The following is an 11943-nucleotide window of genomic DNA, read 5'->3' on the forward strand; positions in this document are numbered from 1 at the left end:
TAGGAGGAAAGAAACCAGAAAATATTCACATTCAAGAAGCTGGGATCAAAAGCTCTCTGACATTCTCCTGTAGATAATCATAGGATATATGTATTTCATAATATCAGACTTTTGTCTCACTCTTTGCTTGCTCACTTGCTTTATAATCTGAAATGAATATTAATAAAAATCATTTGAGTAGCGTTATGATTGGGAAAACTAAAATAACCAAATTCTAAGTGCAGTTTAATCACAGCCCAAGACTTCACTTGAAGTTAGTTGGAGATTTAAATCCAATTGATTAAAACAAAATTTCTCTTTCTGGTGTCTTTGTTGCAAACTGAATATCAGTGTTTAGAGAAAAGCATGGGCAATAATTAACAGTTTGATGACTTAGTGGTAAAAATGTAATACTAGGAGCTCCAAATTCCAAAGTTAAAAGAGTTTTCTCTTTAAACATAGTAACAATCTGAAGCACACAGGGCTAAAAAGGCTTATTAATATTTTGCTGCAGTGTATTTATGGCCCAGAAAACAAAATCTAAAACTTCCTTCAGTTTCAGGGATCTTTACCTCTTGGAAAGAAGAAATTAAAGGAATATGAAAGACGTCTGATTAAATACATCAAAATATGCTCGGGCGGTGTGGCGTCCAAGGCGCTGCATTTTCTGTGATGATCAGCTTATTTCACAAATAAAAACACTGCAATACAATATTTTAGAAAAACCATACAAACTCTTTTTAAAGGTGGTTTTTCTCTTGTAGTGATGAAGCAGGAAAACTTGCTTCCTGCTTCCTGCATGCAGTAATTTGATTGGTCCAGCAGAAGGCGCCTGACAGTCCCTCTCAGCTTTACCTGCCAGTCGCTCCACCTGTTTAACCTGCCCTGCATTTACTCCGTTACTAAAGACACACCTCCACCGCTGCCCCACCACTCCCTGATACAAACCCCGCCTGCTGCAGCAGAACAACCTGTATACACTCTGCATGTCTTGTTCAAACAAGCCAGCTTTTTATTAACTCAGATTGGGAAGGGTAGTGAAGGGCAGAATGTTGGTGACTGGAATTCCTGTGTCAAAACGTTTTTGCAGCCATTTTCTTTTCTGAAGCCTGAGGATCTGAGGGGCAGGCTGGTTGTGGTGTGACTCAGTGTCACCTTACATCCTGCAGTCAGTCTGTGAGGGCTGGCAACACGATAGTAAACTGTGGGGCGGCAACATTGAATGGACAGACTATGGGGTCAGATGAGGCTTACAATTTTGTCTTTAAGGGTGAGTACATGTTCTCCTGCTTACTTGATTCGAACTCCAGGTACATCCTTAAAGGTGTTATTTTGCTACGTTCCTTTGTCTTTCAAATTATAATTGTATATTAATAACTTGGCGTTTTTCTAGATTTCTAAGAACAGGAACGTGTGTTGTGCACAAACAGAAAAAAAGATTATTAGTAATAAACAGCTGAGTATATTATACAGTACTGAGTAACAGATGTAACACACAGATATACACACAGCCTGAACCTATTTGTGCTGGGGTCTTAGCAGTTCAGTCAGCTGTTTAGGTAAATATTGTATGTAGGTATTTTGCAAATCTCAAAACACTTCGGGTGAGTTGCATTATTACAAAGTTGAGTGACATTACAACCACATTACCATCTCAGCACTTTTGTCCCTGGGTAAGTAAGCAGGATGCATGCATAATACAGTTTACTGTTGAAACCAGGATACGTAGTTTTATTTCCCCTTATCAGTAGCATTTCCCGCAGAACAACATTGTAACAAAGAATGTCCGTTTGAAGCAGCATATCAGTGCCAAAAGGTGAAGTAATCACTCATACAATCGTTTTCAAAACATTCAGTCTACAAAAGTGTTGCATCTGTAGTGGAATTATATTCTGTTCTTTGGCAGGTTGTGCTACTCATTCCATTCTTTCTGCACTTATCCTACATGGCATAGTAATCATTTTTAGTATGCATCTGGTTTAGGTACCAGATGGCTCGTAGCACATGTACATATGAGAGAAGTGAAAGTCATTCAAGAAGGTGATGTGCTTCAGTGATTTGACATTTGTGTACAAAAATGGTAAAGCCAAATTAACTGTGTCCAAAACATCAAATAGCATCACTTACTGTGTTAATGAGTTCCACTGCAAAATAAGATATGACAGTCAAGTCTTTAATTCATACAGCACAAAATCACTCATAACAGATTTGCTCATCCCATCTCTCTCCCCACATTTCCTGTTTATCTCTACACTGTAAACTATTAGAACTGTGGCTGAATGCTGAAAGATTTACAATCTGTATAGCATATGATACCCTCCACTCACTTTGGATAAGAAAAAACAAATGCGCTTCTTCACTGTCTTACTGAGAGTTAGATCAGAACGATGATACTGTAATGTCTGTGTTGTAAACGACAGTACTCCAGGAAGTCACTTTATGCTACCCTAAGTACCTGCTGGCTGTAGCCTTACATTTGTCATACAGGCATGAGAGTGGTATTTATCTTCGAGTCTAATCATAATATTGAACTTTAATGGAGAAAAACAGAACAAAACAGAAGAGGGATCTCTCTTCTTGCCTGTGAACTGTGAATGTGTTCATAAAGTGATTGTTATCATGGAATAAACTCACTCTCTACTGGAGTGATCCTAAGCAGTGTGTGTGAGCAGGTTTTATTCTTCCACCCAGCGATTCACAGATAGCTCAGAGAAACTAATCAGTATCAAAAATCAAATTCTATAGTTTGCTAGGAATGTGAGCCTGCATACTCCTGACCCTCTACATACTGCACATGGGCACATTATGGAAGAACACTGTAGTAGTGAATTCAAAATATTACTACTGACCTTTGATTTTGCAAAACTCATTATCCTATTGTATACAATTAGGTAACTGGGAATTTGAAGTTAAACTAATACACATATGCTCATGTACAATAACGCACATTTAAAATACTGTAATTTGTTTTAATATTGGCCATTAAACATGGGGGAATATAGCATGCCAGAAAAGATCATGTTGAATATACTCCACCAGCATTTCAGGCCTGTAAGCAGTAGTAACAGTAGTTACATTTCCAGTCCTGAAGGTCATGAAAACAAACAAAATGAAAATTTTATCCTAATTGCAACGCATCAGTTCTTCCTAGTTCCCTCAGAATCAACAAACCAGGCTGCTGGAAAGCTTGGAGGCCTGTTGTCCTCAATTGCCATAGAAACCAGGGGTACTGTTTGCATAAGAAGTTACTCAGTCGTGGAGAAGAGGGGAAATCAGCCATTCTCACCTCACGCACTGGGGGGGGGGAATCAGTACAGTGATCTGGTTGCAGAGTGAACAATTACCTAAAACAAGCAAAAGTAGAACAACTTGTGAAACATTCTTTGCCTCAGGCTTAGACTTCAGGTAAGTCAAGAACTGGGGCCAAGTCATTTGTGCAGTGTACTGTTATGGGAGTCAGCTGGTGTTCAGGAAAGCAGTGTCAGCATTTTATATCTGTGTTTCTGCTGTGACTAGTTAGTAAATAGTGATTTGTAAACTCAAATTGAAATTTATTCTAGGCCTTAGAAACAGATTGAGAAAACAATCTCACCACAAGGTCCATTTAGTAGCTGTTCTGGCACAATCAAGTGTTGATGTTCAAATTTGCATTATTTGGAGCATTTTAGGAACTTCACATCCATGTTGGCTTAAAAGTTGAGGTTCAAAGTTGATTCTTGACCTTGGAAAAGAAAAAAAGTTAAGAAAACTCTCACTACAATGTTCATTTAGAAGCTGTTCTGGCACTCTAAATTGCATCATAGGAGTTTCATCGGCAGATGGCGAACATCAGAGAATTTGAAAATCCACAGTTCCATGACTGGGCAAACTCCATCTGCTGATGAAGATTTTGTGATATGATTGAAAGCTCCTTGGTAAAATGGACCTTGTGGTGAGATTGTTTTGTCAACGGAAATGTATTTAGGTCCTTTGTTTAAGTAAAAACATTCAAAATCTCAATGAAGTAAGTAAGTAAGTAGTATTATAAGTAAAATCTACTTTTATTATCCAAAGAAAAGTACTCACTATCACACACATATTATTACTGAGTCATTAATGAGCATGTGTAAGCTGCATTTTAACATTGTCATAATGGATGTAATCAGTTCAATTCATTTATTTTTATCCCACCTTCACTTGCAGTCAGGGGACACAATCAAATAATACAAGGATCAGATAAACAACACAAGTACAAAAAACAAACAAATATTACCAATGTGACCACTACATACAGTACACTAAAAACACATTAAAAACATAAAACAAATTCTAAAATGCATACAATCTTTAACTGCAGAGTGACTCTTAACTACAGCAAAAGTAACTCAAAATTCTACTAAAGTTCAGTACTGGAGTAAATAGGCCACCACTAACGGCCACTGGTGTTCCATTTTTCCACTGTCTCTAAAAAGGTTGTGTATATTGTGTCAACTAAATCTTGATTATTGTGTGTTGATAGTAACTCTAACCTGTATTCAGTGCAAATCATCTGGGTAGATGTTGTTCCTTTTCAGCCTTTTCTGTCAAACTGTGTCTGCAAAAGCTGTGTAAGGGGCCCAGAACCACTCAGTACCACTCTTATGTGTATGCTGAATATGAAGCTAGAACTAGCAGACGATTAGCTTCGCTTTGCATAAGATCGGTAGCAGAGAGGAAACAGATAGCTGTCCAAATGTTAAAAAAAAAAGTCTATTTATCAGCACCTCTAAAGCTCACTAGTTAACATGTAATATCTTGTTTGTATAATCCATACAAGAACGAAAATATGTGTAAAAGTGCTAATTTTAGATTTAACAAACAAGATTTGATGTGTTAGTTTTGTTGGTAGATGGATCTTTTTTTTTTACCTTAGCACTGAGACAGACTGCTTCCGGACTTTATGCTATGCTATGCTAAACGAATCGATTGCTGACTGTAGCTTCATATTTCATTTCATTTCATGTATTTGCTCACAACCGTAATCATATGGTATGGAGCACAAACAAGACATAACAAATAAAAAAAAGACAAAGTGACATGATGACGGTATACTGCTTGGTAAACAAAAAACAGCAAATATTACTTAAACAAAGGAAGAACATTATTTAACATACAGACATTGGAGTGGTATCAACCTTCTCTTCTAACTCTTAGCAAAAAGCGAATCAGTGTTTTTCCTAAAATGTCCGACTGTTCTTTTTAACTCACCATTCTAACTCCATGTTTAATTGCTGTGGAGATGTCACAATAACCTGGATTATCATCTCAGTGTTCACAAGCTCACATGCCTCAGCAATAAGCTGCAACTGTGTTTCATAGAGTGGTCATACTTTCCTATCTCTGCCAATTAGGCCAAGCCTTTTTTCTCTCTGAGTCAGCTACTAACAGCTGAAACCCAAACATTACTCACTGAAATGTACATAGGGGGTGTCTGTGTTATTTTTCGTCCTGTTTACCCAGTAGGTAGGTTCCTCTGACCAAGATAAAAGGAAGCAGCAGTTTAACTTGTTCCACCTGAATTTGAATCACCTTACACTCTAGATTTATTTTCCAAAAACAAAGGCTCACTTGAGGTTTGTAACTCTAAGGTTCTCAGTTTTTCAAAGGGGGAAGTGTGTCCTCCTCCATAGATATAAAACAGCAACAACTGTTTTATACCAGTGGTCGCCCCCCCTCAAGAAAAGTTGACACATGGAAGAAAATGCAAATTACAGTACATTTGTACTTCAGTCTTCCTTCACCTGTCACCTTCAATCCTCGCTGTTTAAATAAAAAAATTGCAAAACATTATGTATTTTAGAATTGATATCTCACCAGTACATACTGAATTAGCGTACAGCCAACACAAAATCAACCAACACCCTACATTGTTCCCCAGCATTTTACTGATGTCCTCGCTCTGCATTATGCCTCTACTTGAGTTAAAACAATGAACTAATTTACCACAAGGGTGTGGTGCAGTTTTTAAAAGAGGACATCCCTGAAGGTGTAGCTAGGCCCCTATTCTTACACAACTAAGACTGAGGATTTCACGGGCAATCGAGAAAGACACACCTAGACTAAAGGCTTTAATTAAGAAGGGCTGTAGAGGATGAAGTGGACATTAGAGGATTGGCTCATATTAGGCCCTGAGAATATGGGTTTGTCTCCTTTATCCTAGAAATACTGAATTTAGTTTCACAACCGAACCCAAAATTCTGAACTCTAATTAAAATACTTGCACTTTCTGCATTGTGTGTTTTCTGAAGTGGTTTTGATAGGAGAATCTGGTGTAGGAAAGAGCAATCTGCTCTCCCGTTTCACCAAAAATGAGTTCAGCCATGACAGTCGCACTACCATCGGGGTGGAGTTCAGCACACGGACAGTGCAGCTCAGCGGCTTCACCATCAAGGCCCAGATCTGGGACACGGCCGGGCTGGAACGATACCGGGCCATCACTTCTGCGTGAGTGTCAAGAACCATCACAGTTTTTATAGATCCATTAGTATATGCATGTGTACACAGAAACACACTGTATAGAATTAATGTTATGTTTTTTTATGTTCTTTCTGTTCATCTGGTTCTTGTTGCCCAAATCTGCATATATTTTCAGCTGATTTTCAAGGCATTCCTACAGTTATTTTATGATTAATTATATTCCATTAAGCTGCATTGTGGCTGTGTTAGACAAACAGGTTCTCAACAATAAATACCTCATGGAAAAGAATTTCGGCTTCTATATTACAAGAAAGATGTATGTCATGTCCACGTGTCAGAAATACATGTTAAGCTTAGGTTAAGCTAAGCTAACCTGCTGCTGGCTGTAGCTCCATATTTACTTTCTTTAATCTTCTCATCTAACTCTCAGCAAGTAACCCGAATGGCCAAATTCCCAAAACTATTTTTTTAAGTAGCAAGTAGTAGCACAATTCAAACGACAGGTACAGCCATGATTGGTAAAACAAACCATCTCTGTATGCACAACTGCTTGACTATCTATTGTCCCACTTGTCAATGTACTAATGCAACACTGGGTAACTAAGCCTAAAAGTCTTAATTAGCGGGAGAAGTCCCACATTGCATAATTTCTTTGTGACTCATATACGTGTTTGTTTATAAAGAACCCACCTAATTTCAGTAACAATGTGTGCAATTCCTTAACGTATGAATTAGTACTGAAGTAACATAAATGTATGTTGTGCTAGTAGATGCACTGATTTGAATATTGCACTTCCTTTTAAACATGCCCACTCTTTAAGCAGGCACACAAAAAGCACAGTTTTTTTAAATCAACATTTCATGCTTGTTTTCTTGCTTTGTAGTTGTTGAGCAACCTGTATGTCGGCATCTGAAGGTGGTGCTGTTATCAGCCAAAGCACATGCAAGGACAGGCACTTATCCTGAGTTTCTTTCCACATTACCTGAAAAACAATCAGCATTATTCTCCTCTCCTGTCAAAATCCAATTGGATAGAGCAGAGACCTTAGTTTGAATACTCAGCCCTCAGCGGGTCTCTGTTCTATCGGAGGGTGCTCCGTATTTATTCTTTTTAAAATTAAACTAGAAGAATTAATATTGTGGAAACTGGTTTTAAAACAATAGAACCATGTCAATTTTATTTTTAAGATGTGGAAAAATCTGAGGATATGCTACACCACTGGATTAGTTCTTTTCTGATAGCTTGGCTTTTTGAGTAATTACTTGCAGACTTATTCCAGTATGAAAATTCTCACTCCCAATGGAATCCCCCATTTGTGCTGTAACAAGCAGCTAAAACCTATTAAAGTGGAATTAATTATGCTACTGGAAGAGGCGAGCAGAAATGTAATTGTGAAGGAAGGATTGATTGGGTCATGACAGGAGAAACTGCTCAATGAAGCTGTTGTCAATGAAGCTAGGATAATGTTTAAAGTGGCCATCATTGATATTTTTTATAATACTTATGGATCAAATGACTGTGTATTGTGAAAGGGGTCACTCTTAGTGATGAACTCACAGAGAATTATCACCAGACTCTGCAGTTCCTCTCTGCAGAGCTTTATGGCATCTTTCAACTCATTGTTTTGGTTTTCTGACCCGCAACTTTAATGTTTTGGTTCGCTGTGACTGCTGTCGAGTTGTTTGCGGTTGCAGAAGCTAAAAGCCCACTGTATGTTCGCTGCCCAGCACAGACAAGTTGGTGCTGGGGAACAAAGTGAGGCATTTACCAGCTAAAGAGAAAGATATTTCCCTCAGGAGTTGGTGGTGACAGCAGTTTGCCATATCAACTGAAAAGGTGATGATAAACTAATACATTTTTGTGTTTACAGATTTTTCCCTTGTCCCTAAGTGTCCAAAAAAATAGTTATTACAGGTTTTAGTATGAGTGTGTGTAGATTGTTAACCTTCAGTTACTGAAACTATAGTGCCACACTGGCCCCATAAGTAGGATTATGAAAAAAAAGACACTTCAGAGTCACATAAAGTTTAAATGTGAAGTAAATCTTCTCCAAACAGGTATTACAGAGGTGCTGTGGGAGCCCTTCTGGTCTATGACATAACAAAACACCTCACGTATGAGAGCGTGGAGCGCTGGCTGAAGGAGCTGTACGACCACGCTGACCCCCACATCGTGGTCATGCTGGTGGGCAACAAGACTGACCTGGAGTCAGAAAGATCTGTGCCCAACGAGGAGGCCAAAGACTTTGCAGGTACAAAGTCAGCAAGTGTTACCTTTGTGCTGAAAATCACTGCATATGGTTTGCATGTTCATCGTTACAATTGGTTTGTGGAAACTGATTTTATGATGATTGAAGAGAATGTAAATTAGCCTGCTCACCAAACTGTTAATGTGTCTCTGCACAAAATCTTAAAATAAAACAATAGTCCAATTCCTATTTATTGATTCCTCATGGTGATATCAGTGATTAAAGATATATTACATGATGTTGGTACTGTATTAGAGGGGATTTATGTAAACTAACATAGCCTATTTGTATTATCTAGAAAAGAATGGTCTTTTGTTTCTGGAGACCTCTGCTTTGGAGTCAACTAATGTGGAAGCAGCTTTCAACAGTGTCCTAGCAGGTAACTTGTTTGAATGTATTTATGTTTTTTTTGTTTTTACTCTGTTAAAAGCTGTTATGCGAATCTGGTGTTCATGTCCAAACCTGCAGAGATACAAAGAGAAGCATATTCTGGCATGGTTGACTGCCTCACAGCATCCCCAGCCCCAGTCCTTTCTGTGTGCATGTGGGTTCCCCTCCATTTTGCTCTCTTGAATCCCCCCCCTCCAGCCCCAACCCCTCCAAAGACATATAAATGATGTGGACTGGACACACACATTTTCCCATGAACATGCTGGGATAAGGCTCCATCTTGTGACCCTTAATTTGACCTCATATAGCCAGACCTCCATCCTCCATCTCCTTAGCTCAGAGAGGGTCAGAGAAAGTCTAACTCTGGAAAAGGTCAGCATAACTTGACCTTTGGTAGTCCTGAGGCAGCCATTTGATTGACTGCTTTGGGAGGAAACATCTCCAGTTGTCTTTTGGTTGGAAATGAACAACGTTACCTTTTACCATTTAGTTTGAAGTGTTGCTGTACTTTTCATATAAGTGTTTGTGCATCAAGGAGGTCCGAGGCATGTCTTATGTTGTTTAGGTACTAGAGCACTTTTTCTTCTCAAAGCCTGGGCAGCTTCTTTTTATGCTAGCACAATGTTAAATGTATAATATATATTCATTCTCTGCCATAGCGATTCATAAAAAGGTGAGCAGTAAGGAAGTGGTCCGTGGCTCTATCAGTGCTGTATCCTTAAACAGCTCCAAAGCAGAAAACACAGAGGAGAAGAAGCCCTGCTGCAGGAACATCTGATCATGAAGACCTTCAGGAGCCCAGGGGCCTCAGGGTGGGGCCCAGGGCAGTTGAATTACTGCTTCCACCCACAACCCTGTACTAGAACTGAGTGAGAGGCGGGCCACACAGCAACAGTGGGTGCCAATTTTATCGGCCCTTTCTTATGTGATGCCACTTTGAAATGACTGATTTACAAGTTCTACAAGCTGCATGGTGGGATGATGCATTCAAAAGATGATTCATATTAAATGTGAATGAATGTACGTGGAGACCAACATCTATCTTTTAGGAGTCCTTGCTGACTATTGAACATAGGTCAAAAGTAAAACACTTTACCGTGTTAGCTGTAAGATGATATATTTATAATCCATGCACGGAATTAGAGGAACGTATTCATCATTGCATGTATGATGTTTTAAATTTAAGTGACACATGACTGTTGTTTTCTTAAAATCAACCGTTTAGTTGGTGGTACGTATGTATGGACTATGAGTGTTTCTGTTACTGCTGTGCATGTGCTCCAGCATATGATCTAGGATGAGTCTGATATCATTTCTGTTGAGAAATAAACAATTTATGGAGACAATGACCTATTGCATGTTATTTGTGACTTATAGCAAAATAGAGGCCTTTTTCACAGAAGACATTTTGACGTGTCACATGTGTAAACAATAATATTGACTGATGGCTGAATTCCATTTCGCTGCTTCGGTTTCAGGGTCCTGGTATTGTGCATGCTGGCTCACTGTCAAGGCACACTGGAAAACTTGAACAGAACAGAGCCATCGCTTTTGTTATCAGTAACACCTGTGCTTTTCCCACTATGACAAATCAAAATGTCAGCTGTGACGAAGGCCTATGATTATTACCTCAGAAGTGATTCAGTTCAAGTGAAATGCTTTTTTTCAATAATAATAACACACTCTACTAAACTGACAAATAATTTAAACGATAAGCTCATCTTTGTAGGAAACACTGTTTTATGAAAATTATTAAACCATATTTGGCCATGGTCTGTTTCCGATCCAGGCCTTTTTCAAACTATTTCACATCAAATGCTTAGCAACATCAAACGTCCATAACCTTACAGGAAATTGGTCTGAAGATAAACATTAAAAGATATGAAAGTGCAAAGACGTAGAAAAATGTTCTGAGAACAAACAGAAAATAAGTTTCAGATGTACTGTGTCCGTCGAGCAGAATAGGTCAGGAGTGGGCAACCTTTTCAAGCATAAGATCTCTTTGTCCTCTGACTGTGCTGCGATAATTAACTAGCCCAATTAATGTTGGTTCAACCCAGGCAGAATGACGATATACTGTATGTAGTGAATGAGTGCACAGGCCTCTTTAAAGGGCTAGGGAGATATGTTTTCCTTCCTGCTGCAAATTTAATCATAATAAAACCAAACCAGCTTTCAGTTTTATGGGAAATCAGTGGACTGCCTGATAGAGACAAAGAAAGTTAAACCAATAATGATCTTTTATCAAACAATGTATATCAGCGGTTCTGTATTCTCCATGTCTGATATGAGGACAGTTCCTCTCTGACCACAACAACCTGAAAACAGTGAGTAAAACCTGCAGTGAAATTTAAGTTTAAACACTGACTCATCAAAGGCTGAACGTTGTTTCAGGGACTTCCCATTCTGCCAAGTTTTTTGTGGGAAATGACAAAAGCTGTTCAACATAATGTATAAAATTTCTGTTTAGATGACATGTTATTATTCAGTTTTTACTCTACAATGATTTTAATGCAAAGAATTGTTTTCAGATCATAAAGATGGTACATTTGTTTGTATCTCATGCATTTATGTTCCGCATTTTCAACTTAGATTCTACTATTAGCATCTTAGTTTACTTTAAAGTAATACTTAGATGTTACATTTAAATATTTTTGAATAAAACTGGTGTTACGTCCCAAGGTCTAGGGGTGTCCTGGAGGTAACATAAATGTGTGGCCTCCCACTCTTCCCATTCCCAAACAAGGCCAGCACACAACAAATACAATTTAGCAGTTTTTATTATACATCGGAGATGAGCAGTGCCCAAAACAACAACCAAAACACTAAGAAAAACCTAAATCTTTCCTAAACCCAAAACCAAAAGGTAAAGAAAAGACAAAGCTCTAAA

General features: G+C 38.4%; 1 protein-coding gene and 1 long non-coding RNA gene across 3 annotated transcripts; one reads left to right on the top strand and one right to left on the bottom strand.

Annotated features, from left to right (window-relative positions):
* The first annotated feature begins 928 nt into the window (after positions 1–928).
* rab25b (RAB25, member RAS oncogene family b) lies at positions 929–10402 on the top strand. The gene is made up of 5 exons (XM_046045884.1): positions 929–1249; positions 6246–6441; positions 8473–8666; positions 8962–9042; positions 9713–10402. Exons 1-5 carry the CDS (start codon positions 1213–1215, stop codon positions 9829–9831), a joined length of 627 nt encoding a protein of 208 aa, XP_045901840.1. The 5' UTR covers positions 929–1212; the 3' UTR covers positions 9832–10402.
* On the bottom strand, positions 2139–5272 carry LOC123968873. 2 transcript variants are annotated; one of them, XR_006824558.1, is made up of 3 exons: positions 5206–5272; positions 3572–3700; positions 2139–3323 (listed from the first exon to the last, which is right to left on the bottom strand). It is a non-coding gene; the product is annotated as an uncharacterized LOC123968873 (long non-coding RNA). The 2 variants fall into 2 exon arrangements; XR_006824559.1 differs by lacking the exon at positions 5206–5272 and having other exon boundaries at positions 3572–3747.
* Positions 10403–11943: the final 1541 nt, after the last annotated feature.

This window comes from Micropterus dolomieu, linkage group LG03 (assembly GCF_021292245.1).
Source record: "Micropterus dolomieu isolate WLL.071019.BEF.003 ecotype Adirondacks linkage group LG03, ASM2129224v1, whole genome shotgun sequence".
Classification (NCBI taxonomy): Eukaryota; Metazoa; Chordata; class Actinopteri; order Centrarchiformes; family Centrarchidae; genus Micropterus; species Micropterus dolomieu.

Coding starts and splice junctions, on each gene's coding strand:
- rab25b (XM_046045884.1), top strand. CDS start 1,213: ATGGGGTCAGATGAGGCTTACAATTTTGTCTTTAAGG. Junction 1,250..6,245: donor TTACAATTTTGTCTTTAAGG/GTGAGTACATGT, acceptor TGTTTTCTGAAG/TGGTTTTGATAGGAGAATCT. Junction 6,442..8,472: donor TACCGGGCCATCACTTCTGC/GTGAGTGTCAAG, acceptor TTCTCCAAACAG/GTATTACAGAGGTGCTGTGG.